The 13166-nt window shown below is 49.0% G+C and overlaps 2 protein-coding genes across 3 annotated transcripts in view; one reads left to right on the top strand and one right to left on the bottom strand.

Annotated features, from left to right (window-relative positions):
* EFHC1 (EF-hand domain containing 1) overlaps nucleotides 1–13166 on the top strand; it is a 104513-nt gene that overhangs the window by 85820 nt on the left and 5527 nt on the right. The window lies entirely within an intron of this gene.
* Nucleotides 1–13166, bottom strand: part of TRAM2 (translocation associated membrane protein 2) — an 80098-nt gene that overhangs the window by 7029 nt on the left and 59903 nt on the right. For both annotated transcript variants that reach the window (XR_003118963.1, XM_025381623.1), the window contains exons 3-10: nucleotides 12314–12423; nucleotides 11686–11802; nucleotides 5172–5230; nucleotides 3868–3952; nucleotides 3175–3245; nucleotides 1652–1756; nucleotides 1204–1347; nucleotides 164–327 (exon numbers count right to left, since the gene is read on the bottom strand). Coding sequence is in view for 1 of the 2 variants with exons in the window: in XM_025381623.1 (XP_025237408.1) it covers nucleotides 164–327; nucleotides 1204–1347; nucleotides 1652–1756; nucleotides 3175–3245; nucleotides 3868–3952; nucleotides 5172–5230; nucleotides 11686–11802; nucleotides 12314–12423 (855 nt within the window). In the remaining variant the exon portion in view is untranslated. The remainder of the gene's footprint in view (nucleotides 1–163; nucleotides 328–1203; nucleotides 1348–1651; nucleotides 1757–3174; nucleotides 3246–3867; nucleotides 3953–5171; nucleotides 5231–11685; nucleotides 11803–12313; nucleotides 12424–13166) is intronic.

The following is a 13166-nucleotide window of genomic DNA, read 5'->3' on the forward strand; positions in this document are numbered from 1 at the left end:
CAACCAGGGAGCTAGGAGCCCCAGCCCCGAGGAAGGAGTCAGGAAGGAGAAGCTGGCAGGATTGGTTTGGGGAGCACCCAAGAAGCCTGGTGCCTTGGCTCCTCCCACCCATCCCAGCCAGACTTCCCTGGCTCCACTCTCTGCCAAGGGCCCTGGCACTCACCAGATTCCCTCTTGATGAGCCTGGCTGGTAGTCTGGGTGTAGCTGGGACTCTCCGCTTTGCACTCTGCTCATTCCAGTATTCCCGCCAGTGCCGAAGCTGGGAGTGGATGAAGCGCCACATGAGCCACGCCTGGGCGGCACACACCAGCAGCAGCACGCAGAGCCTACGGAGGGGCAGGGGGTGGGCTTAGGCTGGGGCTTGGGCTCACAGCCTTGTGGCTGGGTTGTGCGGGGGAGAACTAGGGCCAGGGGCCCTGCCGTTCTCATGGCTCATCAGCTCCTTTCACCGCCAGCCCTCTTGCATACCACCACTATCACCAGGAAGAGTGTGTGCTTCAGTCAGTCTCTGCTCCAGCACACATCACATGTGCCAGGGACATGGGAAGGAAGTGGCGACAGATGTACGGCCAGCTCTACAATCACGCTACTCCCGTGACGAGGGAGGGGTCCATGGCTGCGTGTCTTCTGCGTACATCGCACAGAACAAGACTAATGTAAGCTCCACAAATACTGGTGGAATTCAAATGATCTGAATTTCTGGAAGAGTGGCTTCTCATTTAACATGTCACTTAAAAGTAGAACAACCCTGGGCAAATCACTCTCCTGGGCCTAGGGGCTCTGGGAAATAGTGGCTTCCTCGCTGCCTTTCTCACTGGTACAGGAGGCCACTGGCCAGGCCACTGAGCACATAGTTTTAAAGCCCCCACACGCAAGAAGAAGACAATGATATCAACTGAGACACTGAGTGTGACGTCTCTATGTGCCACGAAGTGCCAGACAAATGTACGGGACTCCTATTTGGACTGCAGTCTGAGCAGGCCAGGACCAGGGGGTGAAGATGGTTTGGATGGAACCAGAGGCTGCTATCTCTTCTCCCTTCAGGCCTGATATCCAAAGATTTCCAAAAAAAATAACAACATGTGGGAGACGAAAGGGTCTGCTGCCTCCAGACCTTCTGCAGGGCCTGCGCCAAGTTCAGGAGGCTCCTTGTGGTACTCAGGAAGCCCTGGCTTATCACCTTGGACTTCTGCTCGACTCACCTGCAAAACAAAGTGTTGAAGTTCCCTTTCTCGGGGTCAAATGCCTGGTTTTCCATGCGAGCCAGTCCAAAGCCAATGGCCAGCACAGCAAGGGTGAGGATGAAGAGGCGGGTGACCCCAAAAACAGCAGCCCAGGCACTGAACCTGCCCACAGAGGCAAAAGAGGGATGTCAGTCTTTAGCGCCCTTGAAGGAATCTTCACCCACTTCTCCAGAAGACACCCCAAGTGGGAAGAGGATTCAAGGGTGGCTGGGAAAGTGCTTGAGGGATGAGATCTCTAAACTCAGATGTTCCAGAAAAAAATAATGTGAGGGCACCACCTGCAGGTAAGCGGGCAGTGTGCACCCAGGGAGGGACCCTCAGTGCACAGGGAGGGACCCTGAGGTGCACTCAGCGGGAACCCCTGCCCAGGCCTCTAAGCAGGCCAGCCTGCAGCAGCCCCACTTACAGTTTCTCGTTGTTTTCATCTGCAAAGTAGAAGAGTCGAGCCGTGTGGAAGAGGAACTCAGTTGAGTACTGCAGCAGCAGCAAGATCAGGCCCAGGCGGCTCAGGCTGAGGGGGAAAAAGACTAGCCTTACATTCCCTCCGAGATGCTTGTGGGGCAGAAGCCATTGCATCTTGGCTCAGGCTGTCCCCTGTGCCTGGCTGAACTCTGCTTTCCACTCCCACGTTCCCTGGCTGGCTCTGCTCCATCCTTTAGGATTCAGTTTAGCTGTCACACCTTTAAGACGTTTTTCCTAATACAGACCCGCTGGCTGTTCAGCTGTCCTGTCTCGGTCAGATTCCCTTGCCTGCTCCCACAGCAAATCTGGCATAGGCCCTTCACAGTACTTAGCACCTTGCACTCATCACCTTGGCTGGAACCAAGCACATAAAAGGTACTCAGAACACATTTGCTGAGCTCTGAGTATAGGAATATGAAGTGTTCCTGTTGTCTGACTTTCCATTATCCAAGTCTTCACAGCTCCGAGATACATGCAGAAGCAGGAAGTGCTCCTTCTGTGTGGTCCTGCTCGTACATTCTCCCCGGTCCTCACCACTGCTACGGTGACAGTGCAGACTGGCTTCTTAGACCCGTTATGCATGTGACACATGAGCATCCAACACAAGGGCAGAGTTGGCATCACCCCACAGCCTTCGGCCCTCAAAGACCCATCCATGAACTGATGCTGCTACAGGCCACCAGAGACAGGAGACAGAGTTCGAGAGCTCCCTCCCCGCCTGAATCTCACTAATCCAAGTCAGTCATTTGCCCAGGATGCCTGCTGCAAGGACCTAGTCCAATGCACCTCGGGATTTCCAGGCACCTTGGCAGAAAGTTACACACAGTGAGCTCTGTAAGTGCCAGCTCAGAGAAAGTGTGGGGTGCTCTCTTTTACTGCATGGATAACACTCAGCAAAAGCCCAAATTATCAATGACACAGCTTATTACCATCAATAGAACTCTTTTCATAAAAGAGGCTCTCAAGAACTGACATTATAGCAACTCTTTCTGCCTCTAGATCAACCAAGAGAGACCTACTCTCCAAGTCATTATAAACCAAAGGGAAAAGAATTCCAGGGCTACGAGCTTTAGCAGTGTTTACACTGGACACTGTGAGGCAAGAGCCCAGCTTTGGGAGGCCTTCAAGCTGCAAAGCCATAGTTCAAAGGCCAACATCCATTGGAAGTCTTCCTGGCTCTCTCTGTTGAGGGTCTTCTTCTGGGTTGCAGAGCAGATGATACATACTGTGTTATGGTGCTCATCATTCTAAACTCTCCTTACCTATGTCTATAACTCTCTCTTCAGACTAAGAATGAACCACTGAAGATAAAGAATCTTCCATTACCATCTTTGTATTGTCAAGTCTTAGCATGGTGCTAGGCACACAGAGGGTGTCAACAAATGCCTGATAATTATATGATTGTGTGGACAGATGCATGGACATAAAAGGGCAAGGAACTCTGGCTGGCTCCATGGTCTCACTCACTTTAAGAGGTATGCTCCAGCTATGTGCACCAGGTACAGGCAAATATACTGGAGCTGGCGGGGAATTTCCTCCTGGAAACGAGAGAAGCAGATGGTAAATTTGCTAATTCCCTAAACTGAAGACTCAGGGAAGGGGGAAAAGTGCAGGGAGTTGAGAGAAGGCCAGGCTTCTCTGGGCTGCTTTAACACAGTCCCATGTCCCACGAGTCCCACAGTCCCACTGCATCAGGCTGCTGAAATTCAAAGGCATTCAGGTCCATTCCCAAATTCCAGCAGCCTTGGGTCTAGGGTCAGAGGGCGAGGTTTGGATTGAGAAAGAAGAAACAGGGACTGGAGAAGAGGGCTCTTGGAAATAATTCAGAAGGAAACTATAAAAAGTAAAAATTTAAAAAGACTATGGAAATGGCAAAGACCTCTCCTTTGACATCTAGAAGATGAGAGTTAGGTTTCCTCCAAAGCCACAGGTCTGGTGGAAGAGGCAGGCAAGAGACTGACACTGGTGGACAACACTCATGGGGGTCTACATGGCACTTCTCCAAGAGATGACTCAGCATGTTGCTCAACCCCGAACATATTCCTATCACCACCCAATACTCCATGCTTCTGGAGGAAAGGAAGGGAGGTACCCCCGGGAATAGCAGGAAGGGAGTGGTGAATGAATGGCCTCCAAGAAGGGGGAGAAGTGAGCACTCACCTTCCGTACCTTCTGGAAGTATAGCTCAGGAAGTGCGTGCAGCCAGTAGGCCAGCTGGCATAGGTAGAAAAACTTCACCTGGAAGCTGGAGACAAGGGGGCAAGTCACAAGGGCAGGATAGAGAAAAGTGTCCCTGCAGGCCCTGGCCAAGCATGCGAGGGAAAAGCATGGGCCGAGACTCTGCCTGTGAGGAGCTGGTCCAGGAGCAAGGGAGTAAGGCCAGTGACCAGCGCACCCTGAGCCTGGGACCCTGGCTTCTCTGTTGGCCTGTGCCCTTGTTCCACATACAAGACCACTTAAAGGGACACGGAAAGTCCACAGAAAGAAACAAACGTGATTAAAAGAGTGCAGAGGAGGAGGAATCCTTCAGCCTTGAGGAGGGAGCTGATTACAGAGCACTGCTGATGGAGATGGGGACCAACAGATATACTGACACAACGAACGGCTCTAAGCAGCAAGGGAAGGCTCTAACTCAGTCCTATGTCCTTTGCTATTGTTGCTCTTAAAGATCTCAGGAAAGGCAGCCAGGTGCAGTGGCTCACGCCTGTAACCCCAGCACTTTGGGAGGCTGAGACAGGTGGATCACCTGAAGTCAGGAGTTCGAGACCAACCTGGCCAACATGGTGAGATCCCGTCTCTACTAAAAGTACAAAAATTAGCTGGGCGTGGTGCAACATGCCTGTAATCCGAGCTACTTGGGAGGCTGAGTCAGGAGAATCGCTTAAACCTGGGAGGCGGAGGTTGCAGTGAGCTGAGATCGTGCCATTGCACTCCAGCCTGGGCAACAAGAGCAAAACTTCATCTCAAAAAAAAAAAAAGACAAAAAATAAAGTTCTCAGGAAAGGCAAAGGGTGGCCTCCTGAGGGAGATGGCCCCAGGTACTGCCCTCGGGGTAAACCGCCCTCTTGGCAGTACTATATGAGGCAGAGGACGCTGGCTCCGACAGAGCACCAGCCATGGCAGGCCAGAAGGGAAGACACTCTACGGATGTCAGGGGGTCGCCAAGAAGGTAGACAGCCCAGAGGGCATTATGGAGGGAGATGATCTGCTTCTGTATCTGTCTCGTGCAGCTGAGGCACCTCCGTGATGGGAGCCAGCACAGATGGAATTTCATCTGGGGATTCGCTGGTCAAGCATGCTGACAAGAAGCGGCTTCCAGACAAGTCTACCATCCACAATAGGCTCAGGGCATGACCTGCTCGTCAGGCCAGCTGGGCCTGTGGTGTTCTGGCCACACTCAGCTGGGACAGGAAGGCAGCGGGCCCGGTCGCTCCTCCCTGGGGCTGAGTCACGAGAATACTCACGGGAGGTGCACATGCGGGTAGTCCTCCCAGAGGCTTCTTGGGTTTGTTAAGTATCCTTCCTGCAGTGGGTGAGAAGAGAGACCATTTAGAGATGTGAACATGAGACCTGCTGGGGGTCCTAGGACTGGTCCAGGGGTCAGGGATGCATCCAGCCCCCACCTGACAGAAAGAGGAAGGAAGGGGAAATGTGAAAACAGAGAACTTCTCTGTGTGGGACCCCTGGCGCTTGGCTGGTTTCTTTACTGTGGAAGAGTCATGCTGGAGTAGGAAGGGCCATGGTCTGAGGTCCAAAGACCCACATCTGAAGATGAGTCTGACAAGCGAATTAGTCTTGCTCCTCTGAGCAAGCTCATTAGTCTCCCTAAGCCACAGCTGGCTCATCTGCAAAACAAAATAAAAATACCCACCCTCACAGAGTTATTGTTGGAAATGAATGAGACAGTTTATGTGCCAGTGTCTAGTCCTGTGCCTGGCATGCAGGCGCTCAGGAAATGCCTCTATAATGAATACACAAATGAACTCTAGAATCACCACCCGCTGGAAAAATGAAAAGCCTACTTTGGCTTTTCACATCCTGCTGAATAAGAAACATGGCAGGACCCCGTAGGCCTCACCATGCAGCTGGACTCTGACACCTACCACACTGTGTCATTACTGTCCGTTGTTTCCATTACTCTTGCAAGTCCCTTCGCATTAGGGCCTTTTCTTGCCTATCTTTAGGATTCTAATATCTAGCCCAGCACCTTATATGGGGTGGGGAAGGTAACATGAAAATCCTCCCATCACAAAACATCTAGAAATGCTGGCGGAAATCTAATGAATATTCTTTTAAACACAAAGAGCTGATGAGCTCACAGTAAGCAAGGGAAATCCCCCGGGACCCAAAGGGAGAGGGAGGCTAAAAGGCAGAGCAGTAAGGTGACACTGTAGCAGCCCAGAAGGCACTTCTCATGGGCCAGGGTTTTTGTGCCCATGTGAGAACAGAAGATGGTGCCTTGGGAGGTGGAACCTGAGACCCTTGTATAAGATCAGGACCTCTGAAAGGCCGCAATCTCAGAGACAAGAAAGACTAGAAAGTGTTTGCTGATCAACACAGGGAAATGAAGATGTCTGCTCAGCCCATACTCAAGGTGAAAACAAAATCATGTATTCTAAAAATCTGCAACCTCAGGTTCACTCTGAGTTTGCAGGTGAAATATACCACCTGTGTGATCCAAAGGCCACCAAGCTAAAAAATTAGAATAGCGTTGTGGGCCAGTGATACCCTAGGGACATACCCTCATCCAAGGATGCTCAGGATTACCACAGATAAAACCTTGCTAAAGATGAATTTATAATTCAAGATTACAAAACACGGAAAGAAACAATCTGCCACAGGCAAGAGTCAGCTGACACTACAGGAGTGCAATAAACACCAGTTGGCTGAATGAACAAATGATGAATGTTTTGTGCAATTTCTCTCTTCTGAAGAAAAGCCTCTTATTTGTCACTCAGAGAAGGCAGAGCAGATTAGATTAGGATGACTTCATTTTAGAAATGGGAAAATGAAAAAACAGATAGGCAGGATCTCCTGAAATAAGATAGTTTTGTTTTGTTTTGTTTTGTTTGTTTGATACGGAGTTTTGCTGTTGTTGCCCAGGCTGGAGTGCAATGGCACGATCTCGGGTCACTGCAACCCCTGCCTTGCAGGTTCAAGTGATTCTCCTGCCTCAGCCTCCCAAGTAGCTGGGATCACAGGCACACAACACCACGCCCAGCTATTTTTTGTATTTTTAGTAGAGATGGGGTTTCACCATGTTGACCAGGCTGGTCTCGAACTCCTGACCTCAGGTGATCCGCCTGCCTCAACCTCCCAAAGTGCTGTGATTACAGGCATGCACCATCATGCCCAGTCAAGATAATTTTTCAGTAGCACAGCTGAAATCTGAGTTGGACCACAAAACTTCTGGTCCAACAACTTCAGGCTAGGTTGCTTCAGTAAATCAGAAAATCAACTGAGCTGGTGGCTTTGATGAGAAGGCTGAGAACCTCAAATGTTCACACTGGGATAAAACCAGACAGAGGTTTTATAGTGCTCAGCATTCGGCCAACAAGGGTTAGTAAGAAGTATTCTAGGTTATTGTCTATTAGGATCTTTAGTTGTATTTTCAAGTGAGGGCTGATCCACCCACCTTTGAGTCACTAAACGCCCTGTGATCTGTCAGTATGCCTTTCAGGTAGAGTCCACAGCCCTAATTCCACAAACTTGGGCCTCCATGAGCACAACCTAACTGATAGGTCCAATTGGATACATGTATACCACTGTAGTCACGGCCACCTGGATTAGAAGGAAATGATCTCACCTCGAACTTACATGGCCTCATTTCTAATCTCTTCTCACTACCACTGCCCTCCTTTCTTCTCCCTGGGTCACGCACTGATTGAGGAATAAAGTGGACGAGGCTCTCAGGTGGTGGCGTGTGTGGCGGTCGTGACAGTTGTGAGCTCTTTCACATACACTGCTTCTATCACCCCCACCCGCCCCCTATGTCACGCACACACGCCTGCCTTCATTAGCTCTCCTGCCCTAGGCTACCTCATTCCAGGGACATCAGAGAGGTGACAATGTCTCTTCCTAGAGGAAGCAGCAATGTACTTAGCAGGAAAAATGGTACTTCTGAAACTGAGGTGGGAGAGAAAGTTTTGCCAAAACAAGACTCGCCAAGAAAAGCAGCACTGAGAGCAATGTAAAGCCCAGACAATCTCATGATTTTAAACAGGAACGCTCCTTGGCTTGGCCTCTTACTTAGAGACAAAGAGGTCAGAACTTTGAAGCCAACAAGCAAAGAAACTCCCCAGAAAAATGTTGCCTGCTTGTGAATGTCCAGTCCACTGGGACTGGAGGAGGAAAGGGGTGGAGGGAGGAGAGCAGGGGGAGCCAGAGGAAAAATGACTCACTGCTCTGAGAACAGCCTTTTCCAGACCTCTGTCCAGGCAGCTGTCTGAGGGAGGACTGAGGCTGGGGCACCCTCTGAGCTCAGGCACGCAAAGCACCTGAGTCCACAGGGGGCTGAGGGTGACCCAGCAAGCACCTGAAACCCACCCCAGATCCCATCCACTGACAGGCCCCAGCGGATGGTTTGGAGAAGCTTTTGAAATCCTTTGTTGTCTCTTGATTCTAAAAATTCACCCATGAGCTAAGCAAGGCCTCAACAAGGTGGAGAGATCCCTCCTGTTTCCCCAGCAGCCTTCCTTTTGGTGTGTGAACAAACACAACCACGAAGAACAGCGTAATTCAGACACAGCACAGGCAAGTGTTACATAAATTCAGACATACCTTATATTATTTGACCATCAGAACAACTATGCACTAAAAATCTGCCCTAAAGCAACTAGTCTGTTAGTAGAAACCGGTCCTGGTACAAGCACCAGCGTTAAGGACATTCCCTCTACTTGGTTCTAAAATCTACGGTGGATTTTAGGTTCTAAAATATGAAGTCAGATGTGGCAAGGAAGTCAGACAGGGAAGACCAAACGCCCACCCATCCTGCTTTCTCCAGTGGAGTGTTCTTTTCTTTTTCCCTGAACAATGAGTAGTCGATCAAAGGTAGATTAAAAGTTGGAGGCTGACATTCCCATAAAATGATTGGTGGTCCAGCCACACTCCCACTGCTCTACTTCTATATATGCAGAGAGAAATGTTTCAGTCAAACACCAAAATAATACTGGTATTTCTGGTGGGAGGAATTTGCTTTTTTGAACTTCTCTATATTGTTCGCTTTTTAAAAAATAATCATTTATGATATTTATTAAAACAACCAATTCATTACTTAAAAAATGTTGAAGGCTGGAGAGAGAAGATGCATTTGCAGTTTACTCACTCATTCTACAGCCAACATTTAGCGGGCACTTAGTATGCGCCAGGCACCATACCAGGGATACAGCAGTGAGCACGGTGCCTGCTAGCAGGCAGCTCAGAATCTAGTGGGAGAAACAGACAGAGAATACACCAACAAGAAAAGCACCAGCAACAGGCACAGTACAGAAAATGCCAATTGGTGGGGGATTCTCTGAGGAGATGGTATCTGGGAAGAGACTTGGATGGCAAGAAGGAGTTGGCCATGGGATGGCAGAGGATGAAGCCCTTGAGCAGAGAAACCACCAGTGCGCAAAGCCCAGGATGCAGAACAGCCAGGACAAAAGTGGGGTTGTGGCCAGTGAGATGAGACCAGCAGGATCAGCAGGACCCAGATCCCATGAGTGGGGAGGAAAAACGATTTCACTGCAAGTGTGATGGGGGCTTTTAAGCATGGGAATGTATGGCTTTATTTCTGTTTTAAAAGATCCATCTGGCTGAGCAGAAAATGGATTGGGGTAGGAGGGTACAAGAGTGGAAACAGTCTCCTAGAAAAAAAGATATTCAGTGTCTAGGCAAGAGAAGATGGTGGCTTGGACTACACAGATCAAGGTGTCTCAACCTTGGCACTATGGCTAGATAATTCTCGGTTGTGGAGGCTGTCCTGTGCGTTAAAGGCTGTATCGTAGCATCCCTGGCCTCCACCCACTAGACACCGGTAGCATATTGCCAAATGTCCCCTATAGGCCCAAATCTCCCCTGGTCAAGGGTCACTAGACTAGGGGTGGTGGTGCAGGCAGAGAGCGGCAGACAGTCTCAATGGGTTTGGGAGGTACAGCTGGCAGGACCTGCAGATGAAATGACTGTGGAAAGTGAGAGAAAGAAGAGTCGTGAAAAAATTTGCATCGTAACAGAAAAATATGATTTTTAAAAAAACAAGCTGTTTTTATGTCTTTTACAGAACTACCTCTCTTCTTTTTCAATCACTTTCCTTCTAGGAAGCACGGTTCCGATGGAGGAGGGCAAGGAGTCAAATGCTGTCAGGAGGAGTTGGGGGTCACTGGAGCTTTCCGTGGTCCCCTGGTCTCTGTGCCTATTGAATATGTTGAGTGGGGAACTGGCTCTCCCCAGAATAAAAGACTGTTAGGTGCCTCCCCAAGACAAGCCTATGTGCTCTCAAACTAATTAGCATCATGTTCAAATCCTTGAAGAACTGAGAGAGGCAAAGACAGAGCTGCTGAGCATTTCACACCCTGGAAGGCATGTTAAGCAACTTGGCTCTAGCCTCCAAATCTGGTCACCACGTGTCCCAGCTGCGGTGGAATGTCTGGGGGTGAAGTTGAAAGGGTAAAAGTGACTCAGAGATGAGGCAATCCTTCTCCTGAACAGCGGTTAAGCATCTTTGGTTGTTATCTTGAGGCTGTTCTGCTTCAAAGCAGCTTAGGCCTCCAGGGGTGGGCACGGACGGAACGTCAAGGGACTAGGTGTGGTCTGAAACCTGGAAGTCTAGGGACTTACGTGCACGGCACGACAGCAGGGATGCACTGTTCACACAGTGTCAATCTGCCCCTGGGACTGTGACAGAGTAGCCTTGCTTGAGAGGACAGAAGTCTTGGGCCTCTCATTTAAAATTCCTAGCGTTCTGCTTAGGAAAGCTGTTCTACGATGAAATGATAACAGGAATAAAAACAATGTACAAAAGGACATGTTGACTCTAGCTTTGAGAATAGGAATTCAACATTCAGCTCTAGAGACAGAGTTCCTTGTGATGGAAGGGCCCATCACTGTCACTGAAAAAAGAGGAAGAAAGGGAGGGATCTGTGGAAGGCCAGGAAGGAAATCTTAAAGAGGTCACAGGGTTGCTGAATTTTCCAAGACCCAGGCATGGATTCCTCAGGGGCCCAGGTTACAGAAAGGTGGAGCTCCAGGTGGTGGTGGGCACTAACTCAACACTTCCTAGCAGGACAGGCAAGGTCTTGTTACAGCAAACTCCAAAGGACCATCCGCATTCCTTTCTATGAGGGAATTTTGCTGTATCAAAGGTTGCTTGAAATAAGAGTCCGTTTACGTAGAAAGGAGGGGAAATTGTCCGGTCCTGCGGGCATCTGTTGCAACGGCATTGACTCTCACAGGATTTGATGAGCTGAGAGAGTGAGGCTGGCCTCGTTTATAGAAGGCCAAGGTAGTAAAACAGAGAGTAAGCTGGGCTTGGAACTCTACGTCCAAGTCCAAACTATCCTTGCTGCTTCAAAACCACAGACCCAAAGGCATACTGCAAAATTTGAGCTTGGAACTCTTCAATCTGTAACACGGGTATCAGAATGAACATCAAACATATCTTATGGGACCGTGTTTGTAGAAGGGCCTTGTAAAACAATACAGTGTTAATGTAGGTACACGGTATCATTACTGCAGTATTGCATAATGATTATAACAAGTGGTGACTGTTGGCCAAGATGACTCTCTCCAGCTATAAAATGGCATCTCTCTGCAATACCACGAGAATGCAAACATAGTTTCATTTCTAAGAAGCTAAGAAGGTTCTAAGAAACTTGTTCCCCTTAACAGAAAAAGAAAAAGAGCAAGGCGTCCTCTGCAGTCATTTGATCAGCAATCCCAGAGCCGGAAGTGCCCCTTGGTCTGAGCTCTCCCACTTCAGCCGTCCTGAGAATGGCTCACCGTCACCACCACGTAGAAGCACCAAATCACCGAGGTGAAATGAAAGACGACCAGCTGTCCAGATTCATTGAACTTGCTGTGTTTGACCTTGGAGAGATGAAGCCGTTTGCTGATTTTCTAAAGAATAAAGAAAACCCCTCATATTAATATACAAAGGTATCCATACTGGGCAGGTTTCAAACTCCTGTTTTCTCCCCACAAAAGGGTTGAACATCCTTAGAAGTTTGCAGCTGGCCATAATCCAAGGTATTTGGTGTAAGCCTACTGTGTGCATACAGTGCTTGGTCTAAGGCAAGCATTTTGAGAAAGTGGCAAGATGAATGCCTCTAGCCTACATGTAAAGAAAATATCCCCAATTACTCCATGTGCCACAGACCCATAGGGAGACCATCTCCAGACAGCTTTCTCTCTGGGTAATAAATACTGCCGTTCCATGTGCTGATTAAAGGAGGCTGTGAGAGGGAACAGAACTCAAAGCGTGGTGAAGGAAGCCCAGGCAATAGACCCAACCAGCGCAAGCAAGTTGGAGGATGAATGGGTGCAGAGCTGCGGTTTCCTCCAAGGCCAGGTCCTCCACCCCAAGGCACCTCCCCAGCTTCTGATCTCAGAATCCAGACATGTCACTTACATCTAAAATGTACTCCTGAACCACAGCGTGCAAGATGATGGTGATGAAGATGTAGAACAAGATTGTGACCAGGTCCTTAGGGCCATAGTGGTAGTGCACGGTCTCACTGTCTGTGGAGGTAATAAAAGTCCCATCAGCATCCCTGGGGGAAGGAAATACTCTGGGACCCAAAACTGAAATGAGATGGGAAGCAAAATGTGCCATCAAATGGTACCCATTTGCTATAGCCCCAGACTCAGAAGAAGGTTTCTGGTTTCTGCCCCAGATTCCTACCCACCCTCTGGTCTTAGCCCTTGGAAGCACCAACGAAGGTGACTAAGGAGAACCAAGTGCATGGCTACATTGTCATAACAGTATCTCCCAAGTCAGTGCAGCAGAGCACAGCGGTTAGTAGCCAGGGTTGGAGACCACCAATCCCCATCACTGGCTCTATCACTCCCTAACTGTGTGACTGTGGATAAAGGACTAACCTCTTTGAGCCTCAATTTCCTCCCCTGTAAAATGGGACTACAGTTATGCTTTCCCAAGAAAGCACCGCATAAGGGCTGAAGGTGGACTCAGAAGCTGGACTCCTCAGTTTGTACCGCAGCTCTGTCCCATGTGTCCCAGGGGTATCTATCTCCATGTGTGACTTTTCTGTACCTCAGTTTTCTCATCTGAAAAATGAGGGCAACATTTCCTGCATAGTAGGTTTATTATGAGAATTAAATGAATAAATGCGAAGTGCTTAGAACAGTGTCTGGCACCTAGTAAGTGCTATATACATACTTGCTATTATTTTTGTTGTTGGGCTATGGTAAGGATCAAACGAGATAATTTGCTTACAACAATGCCAACAATTTACAGGAAGTCT

Source organism: Theropithecus gelada, chromosome 4 (genome assembly GCF_003255815.1).
Source record: "Theropithecus gelada isolate Dixy chromosome 4, Tgel_1.0, whole genome shotgun sequence".
Classification (NCBI taxonomy): domain Eukaryota; kingdom Metazoa; phylum Chordata; class Mammalia; order Primates; family Cercopithecidae; genus Theropithecus; species Theropithecus gelada.